At 42.8% G+C, this 22,779-nt stretch overlaps 1 protein-coding gene across 1 annotated transcript in view; it reads right to left on the bottom strand.

The window, feature by feature from the left end:
* Positions 1-20,660, bottom strand: part of Smarcc1 (SWI/SNF related, matrix associated, actin dependent regulator of chromatin, subfamily c, member 1) — a 108,155-nt gene extending 87,495 nt beyond the window's left edge. The window contains exons 1-5 of the mRNA NM_009211.2: positions 20,376-20,660; positions 16,996-17,115; positions 13,050-13,135; positions 5,558-5,639; positions 2,661-2,753 (exon numbers count right to left, since the gene is read on the bottom strand). Of these exons, the coding sequence (NP_033237.2) occupies positions 2,661-2,753; positions 5,558-5,639; positions 13,050-13,135; positions 16,996-17,115; positions 20,376-20,567 (573 nt within the window). The 5' untranslated portion in view covers positions 20,568-20,660. The remainder of the gene's footprint in view (positions 1-2,660; positions 2,754-5,557; positions 5,640-13,049; positions 13,136-16,995; positions 17,116-20,375) is intronic.
* Positions 20,661-22,779: the final 2,119 nt, after the last annotated feature.

Genomic DNA, 22,779 nt, shown 5'->3' with positions numbered 1-22,779 from the left:
CCTGAGTTCAAACCCCAGCAACCACATGGTGGCTCACAACCATCTGTTATGAGATCTGATGCCCTCTTCTGGGGTTTCTGAGAATAGCTACAGCGTACTCACATATAAATAAATAAATAAATCTTTTAAAAAGCACTTTAGAACTACCTGAAGCAGTTATGTGCCGCCTAAGTAAGAATTTCAGACTCACTGGGTTCTCATTTCTGAATGGCTGTCAGAGTGTGGGAAAGGAATATCCACAGCCAGTAAGTGTGAGCCAATGTGCAGAAGTGGACAGGGGAGCCTGTCACTATGGCATTCGACTCTCAGCTCTACGGTCTACTACTCAGATGACATAGCAAGTCATTCGGTGCATATCATCTGTGAAGTGGAGTAATAAATTTTATGTTTAGCAGGGTTTTGCCAGTGTGTATGGTTGTATACGACCTGATGGCCTGGTGCCCAAAGAGACAGAAGAGGGCGTTGGATCCCCAAGAACTAAAGAAACAGAAGGTAGTGAATTGTTCTGAGGGCTAGCAATCAAACTTTGAGTAATCTTTGTCTTTGAGTAATCTTTCTAGCACCACGATTCTTTAAAAAAGATTTACTTTATGTATGTGAATGTTCTGCCTGTATTTGTCTTTCCCTACATGGTCCTGATGCCTACAGAAGTAAGATAAAAACTTCAAATGAACTAGAACTAGAGCTGCAGATGGTTGTGAGCAACTGTGTGGCTGCAGAGGACTGAATCCAGGACCTCAACAATAGCAACAAGTGCCCGGTGGTGGTAGCGCACGCCTTTAATCCCAGCACTCGGGAGGCAGAGGCAGGTGGATTTCTGAGTTCGAGGCCAGCCTGGTCTACAAAGTGAGTTCCAGGACAGCCAGGGCTACACAGAGAAACCCTGTCTCGAATACAAAACAAAACAAACAAACAAAAAAACCCAACCCCTCCCAAACCCAAAAAACAATAGCAACAAGTGCTCTTAACCCCTGAGCCCTCTCTGCATCCCTGAAGAGGAATAATAAACTAATAGTTCTCTCAAGAATGTTGTCACTCAGGCAGTTGTGGTGCACGCCTGGAAACATTTGGGAGGCAGAGGCAGGCAGACTTCTGAGTTCGAGGCCAGCCTGGTAAACAGAGTGAGTTCCAGGACAGCCAGAGCTACACAGAGAAACCCTGTTTCAAAAAACAACAACAACAACAAAAAATTTTGTCTCTGGAGAGATGGCTCAGCGCTTAAGAGCACTGACTGCTCTTCTGAAGGTCCTGAGTTCAAATCCCAGCATTCACATCGTGGCTCACAACCACCTGTACGGAGATCTGATGCCCTTTTCTGGTTTGTCTAAAGACAGCTACAGTATACTTAAATATAATAATAAATAGATCTTCAAACAAACAAACAAACAAACAAACAAACAAACAAAAAGAGTCTGATCCTAAGTTTTTGGGGCTGGAGAGACAGCTCAGTGGCTAAGAGCACTGACTGTTCTTCCAAAGGTCCTAAATTCAAATCTTCAAATCCCAGCAAAGACATGGTGGCTCACAACCATCTGTAATGCAATTCAATGCCCTCTTCTGGTGTGTCTGAAGACAGCTACAGTGTACTTACATATAATAAATAAACCTTAAAAAAAAAAATTTGTTGGGCAAGCAAAGATGCCTCAGGGGTTAAGAGCACCCTCTGTTGTTCAAATCCTGAGTTCAATTAAGTTTGCAAAGGACCTTAGTTCCCAGTATCCTTGTATGAGCAATTCCAGGAAACCTGATGCCCTCTTCTAGTCAGTCTGTCTGTCTGTCTGTCTGTCTCTCTCTCTCTCTCTCTTTTTTTTTCAAAACAGGGTTTCTCTGTATAGCCCTGGCTGTCCTGGAACTCACTTTGTAGACCAGGCTGGCCTCGAACTCAGAAATCTGCCTGCTTCTTGCTCTGCCTCCCAAGTGCTGGGACTAAAAGGTGTGTGCCACCACGCCCGGCCCTCTTCTAGTCTCAACAGGTACTCTGTTTATATACAAACATTTAAAATGAATAAGTCTGGTTCAGTAACACAAGCCTTTTATTTCCCCATTACTCCAGAGGCAGAGAGATTTCAGTGAGTTTAATGCCAATCTGTTCTACAAGGTTAATCCCAAGCCAGCCAGAACTACATAGTAAAACCCTGCCTCTAAAAGATTCATTGATTGATTCAGTGTTAGCCATTAACTCATTTTAAATGTTCCACTGAGTATCCTTGGAAAGTAATCACTACTTATTTAATAAATAAGCCAGCCATAATAAACATTACAAAAATAAGCATTGCCTCTAGGAATATTTGTAGAAATAATTCCTATTTTTAGCTAAAAAGCAAAAACAAGCAGGCCCTTTACAAGCATAGGAAGTAAAAGTCCATGTGACTATCACATAACAAACACTCCAAGAGAGAAAAGGTTAATTGGTTAAAAGTAGTAGTACTGCCGGGCGTGGTGGCACACATACATTCTGAGCTAACAGATTATATGGGCCACTTTTAACTAAGCAAAATCTAAGACTGTCCTAAATTCATCCCAGTAAATACTGAATGTTCCCATCAGTATACACAGGAACTCCGAGAAATCCTTCCTTCAAGGCAGACACATACAAAGGGCAAATTCTGGCATTTATTAAAGGCTTACTCCCACCACACTAAAGCAATCGTGTCTATTACCTGATGCCGTTTGATGATATCTTTCAACTTGTTAGCCAACTTCAAATCAATGTCTGGAATGAGGTAGATGTTTGGTCTAGTCAGACAGTTGTTCTGAGAAAACAAAAAGAAAGACTCTGAAATTCAAATGATCTTGAGATGATGTCCACTGATGGTCGTCATTCTTATAGCATATTTATTATGTTAACTGCATGCTGAGATGTGTGCACCAGGGCACACATGTAGTCATCAGACAAGCATGCAGAGTCACTCTCTTTCTGCCACGTAGGCCATCAAGTGCCTTTCCCCATTTAGCTATCTCACAGTTCATGTTCATCATTTATTATCTTTTTTTTTTCCTTTTTCTTTTTCTTGTTGTTTTTTGAGACAGGGTTTCTCTGTGTAGCCCTGGCTGTCCTGGAACTCACTCTGTAGACCAGTCTGGCCTCGAACTCAGAAATCTGTCTGCCTCTGCCTCCCAAGTGCTGGGGTTAAAGGCATGTGCCACCACTGCCCAGCTATTTTCTTTTTTTATTAGGTATTTTCTTTATTTACATTTCAAATGTTATCCCCTTTCCTAGTTTCCCCTCCCTCCCGTCAGCTTAATGGCTAAAGCTGATATTTAAACCTACATTTCTTTCTTTTTATAAAAGATTTACTTATTTTATATGAGTACAGTGTAGCTGTCCTCAGACACACCAGAAGATAGCATTGACTTGCACTACAGGTGATTGTGAACTACCACCATGTGGTTGCTGGGAGTTGAACTCAGGAGTTCTGGAAGAGTAGTCATTGCTCTTAACCGCTGAGCCATCGCTCCAGTCCCACAACCTACATTTCTTAACATACAAAAACAACCTTTTTTGGGGGGTGGGGGTGGGGGAGTGAGACATCTTTTCTCTATGAAGCCATGGATTTTTCTCTGTAGACCAGGCTGACCTCAAACTCAGAGATCCAGCTCTCTCTGCCTCCATGACTGCGAGAGTAAAGGTTTGTACCCCCATGCTTGGCCATATCATAAAACCTAGATGGCTCAGTAGGCTACTTAAAATCATCCCCAGATCCCTTCTGCAGCTAGACAAAGAATTCTGATAATCATTTGAATGAAATTATTACTAAAATACAGCAAGGTCAGAGACAGTTGGCCTTTAATCCTGACATTCAGGAGGCAGAGGAAGGCTGATCTCTGTTGAGTTCTAAGACAGCTGGAGCTTTCATGGTGAGACTCTTATCTCAACCCTCACACCACAGTAAAGGAAGAAAGGAAGGGAGGGAGGGAGGGAGGGAGGGAGAGTGGGTAGGAAGGAGGGTAGAAGGGAAGGTAGGTCGGCTGGTCAGCGTGATGGTTCAATGGGTCAAGTGCTGAATAAGTGTAAGGAGTTGGTTCTGAATGTTCAGTGTTCACACAGAGCTGAGAGTGGTGGCACTCATTTGTAGTTCAAACTGTAATCTCCAATGTATAAGAAACAAGCTAGCAATCGAGGAGCTTTCCTGCCACACACTAACCAAAACAGCTATGGTCCAGGTTCACTGAGAGATTCTTTCTCAAGAAGCTGAGGTAGAGAAACATCTCAGTGGTTAAGAGTACCAGCTGGGGCTGGTGAGATGGCTCAGCGGGTAAGAGCACCTGACTGCTCTTCCAAAGGTCCGGAGTTCAAATCCCAGCAACCACATGGTGGCTCACAACCATCTGTAACAAAATCTGACGCCCTCTTCTGGTGTGTCTGAAGACAGCTACAGTGTACTTACATATAATAAATAAATAAATCTTTAAAAAAAAAAAAAAAAGAGTACCAGCTGTTCTCCCATAGACTCTGGTTCCCACTGTCAGTACCCACATGGCAGCTCACTCCAGTTACAAGGAATCAATGCCCTCCTCTGACCTCTGTATCCACTGCACGTACATGATACACAGTCACAAAGAAACCACTCATACATAAACAAAACAAAACATGCCGGGTAGTGGTGGCGCATACCTTTAATCCCAGCCAGCACTTGGGAGGCAGAGGCAGGCAGATTTCTGAGTTTGAGGCCAGCCTGGTCTACAGAGTGAGTTCCAGGACAGCCAGGGCTACACAGAGAAACCCTGTCTTGAAACACCAAACAAACAAACAAACAAAATTAAGCATTCATACATTCAAATTATGATCCAGAGGAAAGTAGGTATTTATTATACAACCAAAAAATAAATCCAAAGAAAATGACTCCATAATAAAGCACCATTATGAAGAGTGCTTCTAGTACTGAGAAGCAGAACAAACCAACAGGCTGTGGTAGTGTGTGCACCGATCTACCCTCAGCACTCAGAGGCAGAGACAAGAGGATCTCAGTGCTCTATGGCTCCATGCACACTAGGGCTCCACAGTGAGAAAAATGACTCAAATAATAAATGAAGTAAATAAAGAGAAATATCGCACATGCCTTTAATCAAGCACTTGGGAGGTAGAAAGAAGAATCTCAGTTCAAGGGCAGCCTGGTCTACATAGTTAGTTCAAGGACAGCCTAGTTCTAGTTTTTACATAGTGAATTTCAGGAAAGTCAAAACTAAAAGAGACATTGTCTCAAAAGTAACAAAATAAAAATTTTGGCTTGACACTTATCAGTTTTAAATGACCAGATCAATTACAGCTCTAATCCCAATACACATAAAAACAGTAAAATTGCGTATTTCAGTAAAGTTCCTCGCTTTATCTTTTGCAATCTAATAAAGAATTAGAAGTATATTAGGGTAAAATAAACTTTTAAGTTGAGGTAGTGACTTATGCATCTAGATTTAGGAATAGGGACTCCTGAGGCAGAAATTTTAGGCTGACCTGGATCAAAGAAGCCCTATCTACAACATGACAGATGGGAAAGAGGAAAGATGAGGCAAAGGAGCGAGTGGGACAGAGACAACAAGGTCTAAGTCTCCAACTTACCTGTACCAATGTTTTCTCAATGTTCATGAACATTTCAACGTTACGATCCATTCGGGATGGGTTCTGAAGATCAAATCTCCGCCTAACAGAAAAAAAAGCTTTATTAAGTTTATCCTCAGCCTTATACAAGTGGAAATTTCATTGTGGAACTTAACTTAAATGAATTTAAAAGGCTTAGAAAGATAACCCCAAAGATGAGTCATCCCTAGAATCCACAGTGGAAGAAGATAACAGACTCCCAAATTGTCCTCTGACCTACACACAGACAGATACACAGACACAGACACACACACATTAAAAAAAAAAAAGGCTAAATTTTCTGTAAAGACATACCCCAGTCAAAACAATGTAGCAGTGATATGAATTCTTACTGTCCTTCAGTCTAAGATACATCACATAATATAGAAAAGTAGCTCACAAGGCTGGGGACATGGCTTGTGATAGAAAGCTTGCCTATCATATAAAAGGGTTGGATTCCACCCCAAGTACTACAAGGGAGGAAATGTAAAGTAATGCTACTCCACAGATTTGTTGTTGTTGTTTTTGTTTTTGGAGACAGGGTTTCTCTCTATAGCCCTGGCTGTCCTGGAACTCACTTTGTAGACCAGGCTGGCCTTGAACTCAGAAATCCGCCTGCCTCTGCCTCCCGAGTGCTGGGATTAAAGGCGTCACCACCACTGCCCAGCTACTATTCCACAGATTTAATGACATGGAATCATATATGCAAACATGGAAAAATAGAAAAGTTCACTCACCACACACACACACACACACACACACACACACACACACACTCACTCTCTCTCACACACACACACACACACTCTCTCTCTCTCTCTCTCTCACACACACACACACACACACACAGAAACAATATTGTTTATGGCTGGCAAAATGGCTTAGCAGTGAAGATGCTGGCTGATAAGACTGACAACCTGAGTTTTATCTCTAGTATCCTCATGGTAGGTGAACTGACTGACTCCAAAAGTTGTCCTCTTATGTCTCTATGTATGATGCCTGAGCCCATGAACACACACAAGAATTTTAGTTACTGTGCTGCTGGGCATGGTGGAACATGCCTGTAATTACAGTACTAAGAAGGCAGAGGCAGACGAATCTTGTGAGTTTCAGACCAGCTAACACTATAAAAATCAAAACCAGAGCCGGGCGTGGTGGTGACGCCTTTGATCCCAATGCTTGGGAGGCAGAGGCAGGTGGATTTCTGAGTTCGAGGCCAGCCTGGTCTACAGAGTGAGTTCCAGGACAGCCAGGGCTACACAGAGAAATCCTGTCTCGAAAAAAAATTTAAAAATAAATAAATAAATAAAACCAAAAACAGCAAAACACGGATCTGGAGAGGTGTCTCAGCAGTTAGGAGCACTGAGTTCAAATCCCAGCAACCACATGGTGGCTCACAACCATCTGTGATCAGATCTGATGCCCTCTTCTAGTGTGTCTGAAAACAGCTACAGTGTACTTACATATAATAAAACAACAAAACACCCTATCTCAGAAAAACAAAAAGAAATTTTAGTTATTTTACAAGACAGAAAGTATGACCACACAAATGGGTGCCACAGCACATATGTGGAAGTCAGTGGAAAAAAAACAATAGTTCACAACTCTGCAAAGGAAGATGAAAGCTATGCTAATCTCTTAGGCCTGGTTAAACACCCAGATCAGGTAGCTCACAAATGCCTGTCACTCCAGCTCCAGAGGATCTTATCCCAGGAAACTGCTACCATAAAAGTAGATCCATAAAAGGTTCTACAGTCAAGCTTTATAAGGTAAAACACAAAATTCACTAAAATTGGGTGGTGGTGGAGATCAAAATCAATAAGGAATTTCCAATGATAATGGTAAGGTATAAGACCTTAAAATCCAAAGGGTGTGTTATTGGTGAAACAAAGGGTGGGAAAAGCCTAGAGACGTGTCCTAGAAACAGGTATTCGCACAGGGAAAAAGAAAGCAACATTTAAAGTACGCTGTTTAGGAGATAACACTCCTTACAACTTAAAAGATCTCAACTATCTTGGTGCTAGAAAGACAAGTTCCAGAAGACCACTCCTCATGGATGACAATCTAGAGAACTATTTTCCTAGAAACAAATTATGTATGTTCCGAGCTGGCCTCAACATCACCATTTGGCTGCTGATCCTTAACCTCCTGGTCATCCTGCCTTGTATCCCCACGCTAAGATTATAAACCAGTACCACGACAGACATCTCTGAGCACTGTTTGAAAATAGAGATTGCAGGCCGGGTGGCGGCGCACGCCTTTAATCCCAGCACTTGGGAGGCAGAGGCAGGCGGATTTCTGAGTTTGAGGCCAGCCTGATCTACAAAGTGAGTTCCAGGACAGCCAGGGCTACACAGAGAAACCCTGTCTCAGAAAAACAAAAACAAAAAAAGAGAAAATAGAGATTGAATATCTGATGAGGTTAATATAAAGAGTTTATGATGAAGAACTGAAATAAAAGTCTAATTTTAAAATGGGAAAAGACCCAAATGGAAGGAGAATACAAATGGCCAACATGAAAAAACTTAATATCCCGATCCATCAAGGAAAAGACTAAAACTGCAGTGAGATATCATCCCATCTGCCCTCATCAGCATCAGGAGTCACCTGACTCCCTACAGTCACTTAAGAAAAGTCTCAATTCAGAGATAGCCCAAATCAGATTAGCCCATGGCTATGATCTAGTAATGTATAACAAATAAACCTTTCCCAACCTTTTCCAAATTCACTCTGGCTAGAGTATTTAACCACTGTATTGTGGCTCAATGAGAAAAGCCCCCACAGGCTATATTTGAATTCTTGGTCCCCAGCTAGTGAAATGACTGCTGGAGAGGGTATGCCATTGGGAATCTATGGGTTTTAAGGTTTTAAAAGACTACACCAGGCCCAGCGAGGCTCTGCACCAGCTGCCTGACAGTCAGGATGTAAAGCTCTCAGCTAGACTGCTCTAGCACCCTGTCTGTCCACTTCCCATGATAAGCATGCAAGCCCCCATTCAAATGTTTTCATAGAGTTGCCTTAGTCATGGTGTCTCTTCACAGCAATATAATGGTAGCTAAAACACAGTAACAGAACGAAACTAGATGATCTTACTTACAAAGATTATAAAAGAAAAAAAGGGGGGGGGAGGGAGAGGTGAGATGGTTCAGCAGTTAAGAGCACTGACTGCTCTTCCAAAGGTCCTGAGTTCAATTCCCAGCAACCACATGGTGACTCACAACCATCTGTAATGAGATCTGATGCCCTCTTCTGGTGTGTCTGAAGACAACTACAGTGTACTTAGATGTAATAATAAATAAATCTGAAGAGAAAAGAAGAGAAGAGGATAAAGAAAAAGAAAAAGAAACAGAAAAAGAAAAAGAAAAAGAAAAGGAAAGGAAAGAAAAGAAAAAGAAAATGGGATACTTGAGAAACAGAACTCTTTAAAATCACTGGCACTAGGCGTGGTGGCGCACGTCTTTAATCCCAGCACTTGGGACTCGGGAGGCAGAGGCAGGCGGATTTCTGAGTTCGAGGCCAGCCTGGTCTACAAAGTGAGTTCCAGGACAGCCAGGGCTATAGAGAGAAACCCTGTCTCCAAAAACCAAAGAATAAAGTAAAATAATAAAATCACTGGCAGAAATGTTAATGAGGCTGAACCTGGTAGCTCAGGACCATAATCCCAACTTTTCAAGAATGTGCCATGGTGGTTTAAGTTCAATGCCTAGCCTACAGTGTGTGTGTGTGTGTTAGACTAGCAACATTAAAAATATATTTTTTAAGCAGAGGGGGAAGGAAGGGGCGCAGCTTAGCAGTAGAGCACTAGGTCAGCATGCTGAGTCTCCAGCAGCAAGAGAAAGGGATAAGGGGTTCATCAATGGTTGAAAGCAGGTGGGTTTTAGCTTGGTTCACGGTTAGAGTCATCATCAGGGAAACCATGCAGGAGCTGAAGCTGAGACCATGGCTTGTTTCCTATGGTTTGCTCAGGTCCCTATGGCCTTAGTTTGCTTTCTTATTTTTTTGTCACCTCTTCACCTCTGGACTGCCCCCAAAGTGGGCTGGGCCTTTCCACATCAATTTAAAAAAAAAAAATGCCCTACAGGATTACTATAGGCCAATAAAAAAGGGGTATTTTCTCAATGAAGGTTTCTTCTTTTCACATAATTCTAGATTGTGTCAGGTTGACAAAAAATAAAACAAAAACAAAACAAAACAAACACCCCAAAAACTAACAGCCAGGCAGTGGTGGTTCATCCTTTTAATCCCAGCACTCGGGAGGCAGAAGCAGGCGGATTTCTGAGTTCGAGGCCAGCCTGGTCTACAGAGTGAGTTCCAGGACAGCCAGGGCTACACAGAGAAACCCTGTCTTGAAAACAACAACAAAAAGCCATCACTGACAGGGTATAATTCCAGCGTTCTGGAGGCATTAGTGGGCATGTGAGTTTTAATCCTGACTGGTATATTTATTGGGAGAGTTTCAGGCCAGCCAGGGCTACATAGTGAGACACTGTCCGTCTCAAACTCCTCAACCTCACACACCAGCACTGCAGTCTTCATCTGTATCCATCTCAGAACTGTGACCCCTGCCACCTCCAACACACACACAGACACACATAGACACACACATACCCCAGCACTCCAGTCTTCATCTGTATCCATCTCCAAAGAACCCAAAATCAAAACATGGATGAAAGACAGAAAAAGAACTAAGGAACATGTGTAATGCTTATGAGAATACTACAAAAATGTAAATAAGAGGGAGCAGAAAGTGGCTCAGTGGGTAGTTACCCTCACACCTGGGAAGCTGAGTCATATCCAGATGAACAGAGGGAGCCACTGCACACAGGATGTCATCTGTGTGTATATTATATACATACATGTTTTTTGACACAGGATACACTTTTTTTTTTATTTGAGTCACGGTATATACACAACAGTCAAATAGATAGATAGATAGATAGATAGATAGAATGAATGATAGGTGCACCAAATTTGCAGAACAAAAAACTAAAATGGATGGAAGCAGAGCCTAGGAGTCCATCAATGAAGACAAAAAGAGCATGAGGTGGTCTGCAACATGGGACAGTTCAGGATGGGTGGCCTCTGACCTCGCACATGCTAGGATTATAGGCACATAAATTAGTATTAATTAATTAATTAATAAGTAAATCAATAGTCTATAATTTCATTCAAACTGAAAATGTCATTAAATCTGTCTTATGAAGTTGAAATATTTACTACGAAATTATTTTAGATTTCTACTTTTTGTTGTTCTTGCATGTATTTCCTTTGTGTGCCCCTGTGTGTTGGGCAGCTCAGGCCACAGCACACATGTGGGGGCTAGTGGACAAGTAGCAGGACTCAGTTTTCTCCTACCCTGTGGGTTCTGGAGACTGAATGCAGGTTGTCAGTTAGGTAAACTGCCTTTACCTACTGACCCATATCTCCAGACCCTAGAAAAATTGAAAAATTAAATACTTGTGAACTCATCATCTAGCTTGAAAAGAATAAAATAAAAATATTTAAAGTTATGGATATGCTAATGACAATAAGACTAGGGGCGTAGCAAACAGGAGATCCTTTGTATAGCATACCAAAGAAATATGTTCAACAACCCCAGCACAATTAAAACCGAATTTCCCTCACTTAAACATCATATTATAGTCACATATCAAATAATCATATTTTATCTCATACATACATACAATTATATACACAGTAAAAAGAATTCCCTTTGGTATTTTTCAGCTAACAATGTCAGACATTAACTTTGAGCCATAGAAAATGTTCAGCAGATTTAGGATTTTGCACCAAGCCTAAAGAACGGCGTTCAACCCCTGAAACCCATGTGGTGGAAGACAACTGACTCCCAGATTGTCTTCTGCCCTCCACAAGTGCACCACGGCAGGCCCATGGCCATATGTAAATATATAAACATTTGTCTATTTTATGTGTCTGTGTGCTCTATCTGCACATTTACCTGCATGCCAGAAGAGAACATTACATTTATTGTGTGTATGTGAGTACACTGTAGCTGTCTTCAGACACATCAGAAGAGGGCATTGGATCCCATTATAGATGGCTGTGAGCCACTGTGTGTTCGCTGGGAATTGAACTCAGGACCTCTGGAAGAGCAGTCAGTGAGTGCTCTTAACCTCTGAGCCATCTAGCCAACCCAAAAATGTAATATAACTTTTAAAGTAAGACTTTGTTTTTCTTTTTAATCTATAGGAGTACACTATAGCTGTCTTCAGACACATCAAAATATGGTATTGGATTCTCCACTACAGATGGCTGTGAGCCATCATGTGTTTGCTAGGAATCGAGCACAGGACGTCCAGAAGAGCAGTCAGTGCTCTTAACCTCTGAGCCATCTCTCCAGCCCAAGATTTTTTTTTTTTTTTAAAGAAGTCAACTCTTAAGCCGGGCGTGGTGGCGCACGCCTTTAATCCCAGCACTCAGGAGGCAGAGGCAGGCGGATTTCTGAGTTCGAGGCCAGCCTGGTCTACAAAGTGAGTTCCAGGACAGCCAGGGCTATATAGAGAAACCCTGTCTCAAAAAAACAAACAAACAAAAAAAAAGTCAACTCTATCCTTCAGAAGAAATCCAAGTTACTAAGAAATTTTGCGGGGCTGGCGAGATGGCTCAGTGGTTAAGATCGCCAACTGTTCTTCCAAAGGTCTCGAGTTCAAATCCCAGCAACCACATGGTGGCTCACAACTATCTGTAACAAAATCTGATGCCCTCTTCTGGAGTATCTGAGGACAGCTACAGTGTACTTACATATAAATAAATAAATACAAATAAATAAATCTTAAAAAAAAAAAACCAACAACTGGTATTTGTTTGTGTTACAAAGGCTATTTTATTAGAAATAGTTCATTAAAGAAAAAAAAAGAAATTTTGCCACATCCAGAAATATAAACCTCTCAGCACTCCAATTCTGAAAATAAGTTGTACAATTCTTCACAAGTATGCCATTAAATTACAAAGGATTCCCACTCAGCCAGTCTGGTCTACATAGTGGGGTTTAGGACAACTTAGGCTACTAGAGACCCCATCTCAAAACAACAACAAAAAATAAACAACAAAACTATCCTAAGTGTGTGTGTGCACATAATTTCCTTGTAGCTAGGGACACACTCTCAGCATGCACAAGGCCCTCAATTCAATCTCTAGTACCCAAAACCAAAACAGACTATTTCCCTGAGAAAACCAGTTTTGCTTTGGGTTTTGTCTGAGGGAGTTGTTACAGAGATCTCTCACAGAGATCTGCCTGGCTCTGCCTCAAGTGCTGGGATGAGGTTCACACCACCACACCTGACTTGAGAAAAAGAATCTTAAACTGAAATAGTGAAAACTTATTAAAAAGAAAAAAAAAAGGCCTTACCTTGCCATTAACACGAATATTCTTACAGAATCCTCTACATAAAAAATATGATTTCACATAACTATCATCATCACATCAAAACATAGAAATGAATTAAAAACTTACCAGCCCTGTTCATTTTTGTACTTGTAAGCTGCCCCAAGAATGTGACACAAGGTGCCTCCAGCTTTGAAATCCATGAAACATTTTGCCTAAAAACCACAAATTGCACAAAAGAATAAGAAAAGGTTCTGATAACATCATTCATGTTATACTGAAAACCTCCTATCTGCTAAGAAAAAGCCCTTCCAGTCAACCGTGCTGCCAGGCCTCCTCTAAGTCTGGTGTCCAGATGCCCTAGCTAATCTCAGGCTCACTCTGCAGCCCAGCGAGGCCAGTGAAGACTGACTTCAGCCTCCTGGTAACCTGGATTATCCACTCCAACCACAAGGGCTGGCTCACAGTGCTATTTTTTACTTTTATCTTATTTGTGGTTTTCTTTTCTTGAGACAGGGTTTTTCTATGTAGCCACGGCTATCTTGGAACTCACTCTGTGGGCCACATTGGACTAAAACTCAGAAACTCGCTTGTCTCTGCCTCCTGAGTGCTGAAATTAAAGGCATGTACCACCACTGCCCAGCTTCCTTTTTTAAGAAACAGGCTTGCATGCAGCTCATGTTGGCGTCAAATGAGCAATGCAGCTGAGACTGACTTTCAACTTTAATCTTTTTGCCTCCATCTTCTAGGTACTGTGGAGACAGAGGAATAAGCTACCACAACAAGCTAAAAGAAAGGTGGGCTTTTTTTTTCTCACCTTTAAAATTAAATTTACAACTGGGCAGTTACAAATCCTATTTAAAATAACCAAAACTAAATATACAAGTAAATAAAATAAAATCACATTTACTAAGCTGGAATGAGGGCTCAGCACTTACTACTTTTGAGGTTACCAATACCCAAATGGTGACTCACAACTAAAACGCCAGTTCTATCGCTTCTCGGCCTTTTGGCTAAGATCAAGTATAAAACGCCAGTTCTAGGAGTCTGAGGCTCTCCTCTCATTTCTATAAACCCTGGAGTCAAGCACATAGACCTACACTCAGACACACAGGTATATAAAATAATTAAAAAATTTTAAGACTTTTAAAAGTAAATAAATAGGGGACTGGAGAGATGGCTCAGCAGGCAAACACTGACTACTCTTCCGAAGGTCCTGAGTTCAAATCCCAGCAACCACACGGTGGCTCACAACCACCTATAATAAGATCTGACACCCTCTTCTGGTACATCTGAAGTCAGCTACAGTATACTTATGTATAATAACAAATAAATCTTTAAAATTAAATCAATAGGGGTCTGGAGAGATGGCTCAGTGGTTAAGAGCACTGACTGCTCTTCTGAAGGTCCTGAGTTCAAATCCCAGCAACCACATGGTGGCTCACAACCATCTGTAACGAAATCTTACACCCTCTTCTGGAGTGTCTGAAGACGGCTACAGTGTACTTATAATAAATAAATAAATGTTAAAAAAAAAAAAGTAAATAAATAGTTGGCAGGAAGGACCTAGCAGTGATGCAGACTTTTAAACCCAGCACTCAAGGCAGAGGCAAGGATAGCTGTGGCCAGCCTGATTTAGAGTGAGCTCTACAACAGCCAGGCTACAAAACAGAAACTGTGTCTCAAAAAAATAAAAACAAAAAATAAAGTACCGACACTGTTAACTGTCTTTCTCATGCAATTTCCTTTTACAGAATCACAAACCAGAAAACTCATTTGAGAAAACGCTGATTTTGAGAGGAAAAAAACACATCTGATTTTTGTTTTGTTTCTCACTGTGCAGCTCTGGCTGTCCTGGAACTCACTATATAGACCAAGCTGGCCCTGAATGCAGAGATCCAACTGCCTCAGCCTCCCAAGTGCTGGGATAAAAGGTGTGTATATTTATACTAGACATTATACCAGACAAAATCAAAACCAAATAAAAAGCTTTATTCTATAACAGCCATAGCTAGAGACTGTCTCTGAAACAAAAAGTACTTTACATATGCACAGATTTTACTCTAAATCATGTGACATTTGATAGACTACACTGAATATTATGTTGCTATATATATCTTAGATTTATTTTGTGTATGGCATTTTGCCTGCATATATGCACATACGCTATGTGCATACCACACAAAGAAACACACACAGGTACATAAAAGTTAAAAGTATAGTCATTTAAGAATTTTTATTAGTTGGGCATGGTGACATATAATTTTTTTATATAGATTTATTTATTTCATGTTTGAGTATAATGCCACTGTCTCCAAACACCAGGAGAGGGCACTGGATCCCATTACAGATAGCTGTGAGCCACCATGTGGTTGCTGGGAATTGAACCCAAGACCACTAGAAGACCAGCCAGTGCTCTTAATCACCAAACCATCTCTCCAGTCATGGTGACATACAATTTTAATTTCAATACTTAAGACATAGAGAGACAGAGGCAGAATCTTTGAGCTCATGGCTAGCCTGGTTGACAGATTACATTAAAGGACAACCAAGGCTACATAGAGAAACTCAAAAAAAAGTCAAACCAAACAAGCAAACAAACAATCAAACAAACAAAAAAAGCCAGGGCTACACAGAGAAACCCTGTCTCGAAAAACCAAAAAAGAAAAAGAAAGAAAGAAAAAGGATTTTTAATTGACAAAATTTGTATTTATTAGCTGGAAACAGTGGTGTATGACTTTAATTCCAGCACTTGGGAGTCAGAGGCAAGCGGAACTCTGTGAGTTGGAGGTCTACAAAGTGAGTCCAGAATAGCTAGGGCTAGTAACATTGAGAAACCCTGTGTGAAAAACAAAACAAAACAAAACACAACACTGTATTTACTTATTTTGTGGGAGGGCACACAAGCGCTATAGCACTAGTGCTAACATAAAGGGTGATTTAAGAGACTGTGTTCTTTCCTTCCCCTGTGCAGGTTCCAAAGATGGAACTCTGGGCTATCAGAGCAGGGTAGCAAGTGCTTTCATCTGCTCGGCCACCTCACTGTCCCTTTATATAATTTTACAAGTATAGAAATTATCACAGACCTTTAATGTGAACCAGTCAAATCAGACTGTTACAGAACTTGCCTAGTATGCACAAGGCCCGAGGCTTAAAAACCAGAAAGAACAAAAGGTCTCCAATTCTGTGTAAGCATTCTTTGCTGTGGCTCTGCAATAGAGTATTCCAGTTATCTGACTGCCGAGGACACTCATCCTGGTCAATGCTTTCCTCTGTGTAAATTAATAAACATACTTCATGTGGTAGAGAAGGAAGCTAGCAAGTCAAGGCGCTTATTACCAAGCCTGACAACTTGAGTTTGCTCCCTGTGACCCACATGGGGGGAAAATCGACTCCTGGGAGCTGGCCTGACCTTTACAAGCCTGCTGTGTCAGGCATGTGTCCATACACATACAAGCACACATAAGTAAATAAATTTAAAATTTTTAATTCACACACACACACACACACACACACACACAGAGTACTCTAACAGACAAGTATCAGTATAGACAACACAGCAGAGAGCAACCATAGCAGAATATTACTTCTCCATGATTGTTGCAGAATATACAAGAGATTAAATGGCACAGCCCAAAAGAATTCCACCACTAAGCTGAAGATGACAGCACACTCCAGTAATCCCAGCTCAGGAAGTAAAGGTTCAAGGAACAGTTCACGGCTAGCCTCTAATACAGATAGCTCCAGGCCAGCCCTGGGCTCTGTGAGACGATGTCTCAAAAACAAGGCGGATGTCTCAAAAACAAGGCGGCGTGGTGGTGCATGCCTTTAATCCCAGCACTCGGGAGGCAGAGGCAGGTGGATTTCTGAGTTCCAGGCCAGCTTGGTCTACAGAGAGTTCCAGGACAGTCAGGGCTATACAGAGAAACCCTGTCTCAAACAAACAAACACCTCCTCTGTACAAGTTGTTCCCCCTTCTCCCTATATTGCCTGGCAATAGTAAGGGAAATCAACTAAAAGCAACACCTAAAAGTACAGAAACTGGAGATGCCTACTAACAAGTTCATGCACTTACAGGTAGTTTGGTGAAAGCTGGGTTGGTGACATGCTTCCCAAAGGCATCTTCTTGGAACTGTAGAAGCTGCACCACCAGTCCAGCTAGTGTTTTATTGGTAGGAGCATCTGCATGAACATACTGCAAGATAAAGAAAGACATGGATTTAAAACCTGGTACAGCTAATGCTGGAGAGAAAGCTATGTTATGTTAGTTCCTAGTACTTACTAAGTAACAGTACCATAGCACCACATTTTAGGTGTACAAAGTTCATTCTCCACTATAAAGAATCATAAAAACCCATCATGTACATACTTAGAGGCAGAGCATAAATGCTAATGAGATGGCTCAGCAATCAAGACTATATGCTCTTACCAGCACCCAAATGACAGTTCAGAAATGTCTGTTAACTCCAGTTGGAGATCCCACGACCTCTTCAGGCCTGAGGATACCAGTCATGTATGGAGTACACAGACATACTCGCAGGAAAAGCACCCATAAACACACACCCACACACAAAGAAAACCAGGCTGGAGAGATGGCTCAGTGGTTAAGATGCTCTGCCAAAGGACCAGCACCAACATGGCGGCTCACATCTATATCCACAGTGCAAGAAGATTCAACACCCTCACAGAGACATACATGCAAATTAAAAACAATACACATAAAGTAAAAATAAACAAATCATTTAAAAAAAGGAAAACCAATGGTAAAGACAGGAAGTAGTTTTGTGACAGGGGAAGTGTAACTAATGAATTAACTGCAAAACCTTTGATAGAGCTGGAGGGAAGGCTCAGCACTTGAGTCCATGGCTGCTCTTCCAGAGCACCTACATTCGATTCCCAGCACTCCATGGCAGCTCAAAACCATGGTCCAGATGATCCAAAGCTCTCTTCTAGATTAGACATACACCAGACAAACTCTGGTACAGAGACATGCACGCAGGCAAAACAACCACACAGAGAAACTAAAACCAAAACTTTTTTTTTTTTTTGAGTCCACCACTGTGGCTCATCCTCATAATCCCAGAACTCTAGACTTGAAAGCAGGATCTGCGGCCCACAAAAGGAGCTCTGGGGCTTCGGAGCAGTGAGTTTTGGTTTTTTGTTTTGTTTTTGGAAGTGAAGTCTTATAGCCCAGGCAGAAAGAAAAGAGACCTTTCATGTCTCACTTGTTTCATATTAATTGCTGATATTTAAATTTCTGTTCTAGTGCTGAAGATGGCTCAGAGGATAAAAGACTGCTTACTGTTCTTCCCAAAGACCAGAGTTCAGGTCCCAGCACCCGGATAATACAGTTTACATCCGGGTCCAAGGAATGAGACGCCCTCTGCTGGCCTCTGTGGACACTGACATGCATGTTCCGCACACAAAGAAACCTTTACATTTGTATGTCCTAAATACACTGTAAAATGCAATAGAAATAATTAATGAACCAGTGTGTGGCCCATGCCTACAATCCTAGGCGAAGACAGGAGGCAGCTCTTTCTAAGTCTGAGGCTAGTCTGGACTAAATAGTGAGATGGTGTCAGAAACGGGAGAGCAGGGAGAGGAGGAAGAGGACAAAGTGTAAGGTACACCAAGCAGAAATAAGTCAACTGTATTTCTGACTTCAAAGCTTTAGAGACATGACCACTTCTGAAAACACCAGTGTATTACCAAAGCAACCCAAGCTCCCTGTCAAACACAAATAGGCTTCACTAAGCTGCAGACACTGAATGAAATGGTTCAGACTAGTCTGTCCCTTTTTAGTTTTTTAAGACAGAGTCTGATATTGGTACTTGAGGCTTGTCTTAACCTTCCATCCATACAAAGGATGGCCTTGAACTTCACACCTCTCAAAAGACTGCAGCAGAGAGCCACCAATGCCTGGTTTTGGTGGCTCTCTGCTGGGTGCTGGGGTTCAAACTCTAGACCTAACCCATGCTAAACAAACACTCTACAAACTGATTTAAATCCCCAGGTCCTAGTTTAACTTTTCATTCATTCAACAAACACTAAACAACTATTATGCAAGGTGAGACAGTTAAATGTCAACTATGAGCCAGGACATGGAGATGCATTTTCAGGCTTGTAAATCTCAACACCCACTCTGGGTCCGCAATGGGGTAACCACTACTACTTAATTTAAGAGTAGAGGAAGTGTTTTGGATGTTTCATCATATCAACTAAGGGATTCATTTTTCAACATTTATATAAAGGTGAAATTTTACTAGAGGTATTATTGGGGCCAGTGAGGTGGAAACACATGGGTAAAAGCACTTGTCACAAGCATCAAGATCTAAATTCAAGCCGGGTGGCCCATGCCTTTGATCCCAGCACTTGGGAGGCAGAGGCAGGCTGATTTCTGAGTTCGAGGCCAGCCTGGTCTACAAAGTGAGTTCCAGGACAGCCAGGGCTATACAGAGAAACCCTGTCTCTGAAAAAAAAAAAAGTATCTAAGTTCAATTCCTGGACCAGTATGGTGTTCGAGGAGAATTGATTTGCTTAAGTGGACATGAAAACAGGAGTTGTGTGTACCCCTCCAAAGTAAATAGTTGTAATTCTTTTTAAAGTGTCAACAAAGGGTTAATTCACGACTTTTGTAAAACAACTGACTCAGCAGAATTTGCATTCTAAAGTACGGGAAACACACTTTTCCCAAAAAAATTAACATTGCAAAAAATATATATATGATAAAAACTAAGCTCTCGCCAGGTGTGGTGGCGCATGCCTTTAATCCCAGCACTTGGGAGGCAGAGGCAGGAGGATTTCTGAGTTCGAGGCCAGCCTGGTCTACAAAGTGAGTTCCAGGACAGCCAGGGCTACGAAAAACAAAACAAACAAACAAAAAAACCTAACTCTCGCTTGTACTCACATCCTTACACACCACCTAAAGTACAATGAAGTGGAAAACCAACACTTTTAATAGTTCTATATCAATTGTACAATACAAGGTTTAAACCTACATGAATCCACAAGGCCAGTCATCCAAGGTCCCCTACTAATCCACATAGGGTAGCAAGCCCTTAGTTACCTAGACGCTCAACAACTGGTCTCTAAACAAAACTTCAAGATACTTTTATTAGGATGGGCTCTTTGTTCACACACCTAAGGCAGCTAACAAAAGAACAGAAACACACGCTCTGCGACTCTGTCCAGTTCCACCTCTCCTGCACATAAGAGAGAGTGAGATGGGGCTTCCCACGCGAGTACGTGGGCCCCAGAGAGCCAGCAGCTGGGGCCAGGTCGCCGCGTGCCTAGTCGCCCGCGGGGGCGTGGCAAGCGCCGAGCCGGCCTTTGTTGTCCCTCGTGGCGCGCGGAGGGGGGGGGGGAGGGGCGGCCCCAGACATGCGAAGCGGGCAGCCACCATCAGCCCCCGTCGCGTGGCTCCTCGGTCCCCACGGGCGCGCGCGAACCCACCTTCTTGTAGTGCTTGCCCAGCCAGACTCGCACCGAATCTAGCTGGGACACCGTGTCCGGGCTCTCCCAAAACTTGCTGGCCGGGCCCCCGTCCTTCCTCCGGTACACGGCCAGCCCGGAGGCCGCCGCCGCACCCCCTGCACCCACGGCGCCTGCTGCTGCTCCCGGACCGCCACCCGCTGTCGCGGCCATAGTCACCGTCCGTCGTGTCTACCGCCCGGCCTAGCCTGGCCCTCGCGGCGTTTCCCGTTCGCACCCGCGCGCGCGCGCGCAGATGCCACCTCCTCCTCCTCCTCCTAGCCCCGCCCAGCCAACCCTCTTCCGGCGCCGAGGCGCGGCCACGCCCCTTCTGGACCCTAAAGCTGCAACGAACAGGCACTGAGAGCGGGCGTACGCATGCGCAGCACGCCGGTAGTCCCCTACGGACTGAGGCTGCCCGCCTTTTCCTCTGGTCTCTCGGAACTGAGCCTCAGCCTCTGCTGTTGGTAGACACTACGAATGACTCTTCCGGGCCCCGTTTGTCTATTCGTTAGGCGGTCAACAATCTCAAGGAGGTTCTGTATCTCTACTAGAAAAAGCGGTCTAGGGTGTGCAGTGCGAGCCGAGCCCCACCCCACCCCACCCCCCCGCGTACCCGCCCCCGAGCGCTAGTAAGCAATTCCTGCTAGTCCCGGAGGCCGCGTCGGTTTGGGGACCTGCATTAAAGACCTAGTCTTTCTTGGGGCTTCATTAATGTTTCTCGAACCACATCAGATGGTTTCTGCTTAGTCGGCCTAGCTCCAGCTACTTCTGCGACCTGGACATTATCTTCCTTTGTGATTCGCACTCTCTCAAATTCATCACTTTAAAAGTATTCCAGAAAACCAGTCCCTGAGTGAACAAGTGATCACAATTACCCAACGGTTTTTTTTGTAGCTCTCTCTTCAACCTGGTGTTTTTATCATCCGCGTTGGGAACTGGACGCTTTATCTACATTTGAAGGCTATATGAAGGCTGAAAGTTTACATTGTAAACAATGTATTGGCTGTATTGGAAACGTGAACATGATATGTTCACGAAGCTCCAAGTGAGGAGGTGTGATGAGTTTATAGACCTTAAAAAAAAATGGAGATAGCCTAGAAGATGTAGTGTGCACGCCTTTAATCCCATAAGGTAGAAGCAGGAGGTTTTCTGAGTTCCAGGCCTGCCTGATGTACATAGAGCTTGAAAGCCAGGACAACCAGGGCTACAGGAAACCCTCCCTGCCTGAACAAACAAAAGAGACTAGTTGTCTCAGGTTATGTATTTGGCTCAGTTCTTAAAAAGCTTGGCAACCTGAGTTGGAACCCCAGAATTCTCATAAAAGTAGAAGGTGAAATTCTTCACGAAGTTACACCCTGACTGTGTACTGTGGCACACATACATCACCCATACCTAATTCTGGGTGGTAGTAATCCTAGCACTCAGGAGGTCGCTGACTTTTAGGCCAGCTTGTTACCATAGTGAGTTCCAAGACTACATACAGAGACCCTGTCTCAACAACAAAATGGAGCAGGGCAGTGAAATGGCTCAGCGGGTAATGCCAATAGTGACGACCTAAATTCAATTCTGGAACTGGAACAATGGAAGGAGAGAACCAACCAACTAACTTGTCCTCTGACTTCTACAGGCAGCCTGGAATGACATGCTTGTCATGGCACATTCACACCCACAGACATAAGCAACATAAAGTAAATGCATAAATGTAATTTAAAAGTTCTTTTAAAGCCGGGCGTGGTGGCACATGCCTTTAATCCCCAGCACTCCAGAGGCAGAGGCAGGCCAATTTCTGAGTTCGAGGCCAGCCTGGTCTACAGAGTGAGTTCCAGGACAGCCAGGGCTATATAGAGAAACCCTGTCTCGAAAAAAAAAAAAACAAAAAACTTTTAAGGACCTGGAGAGATGGCTTAATGGTTAAGAGCACTGACTGCTCTTCTGAAGGTCCTGGTTTCAAATCCCAGCAGCCACAAGGAGGCTCACAACCACCCTTAATGAGATCTGACGCCCTCTTCTGATGTGTCTGAAGACAGACAGCTACAGTGTATTTACATTTAATAATAAATATTTTTTAAGTTCTTTTAAAAAGAAAAATGGCAGGAGGCAGAGGCCGGCAGATTTCTGAATTCCAGGCCAGCCTGGTCTACAAAGTGAGTTCCAGGACAGCCAGAGCTATACAGAGAAACTCTGTCTCGAAAAAAACCAAAAAAAAAAAAAAATAATAATAATAAAATAAATGGCTAGAGAGATGGCTCAGCGGTTAAGAGCACTGACTGCTTTTCCAGAGGTCCTGAGTTCAATTCCTAGCAACCACATGATGACTCACAACCATCTGTAATGGGACCCAATGCCCTCTTCTGGTGTGTGTCTGAAGACAGCTATAGTGTGT

This window comes from Mus musculus, chromosome 9, assembly GCF_000001635.26.
Source record: "Mus musculus strain C57BL/6J chromosome 9, GRCm38.p6 C57BL/6J".
NCBI lineage: Eukaryota > Metazoa > Chordata > Mammalia > Rodentia > Muridae > Mus > Mus musculus.
Note: the sequence above shows the minus strand (reverse complement) of the source record. Positions and strands in the feature narration are given on the sequence as shown.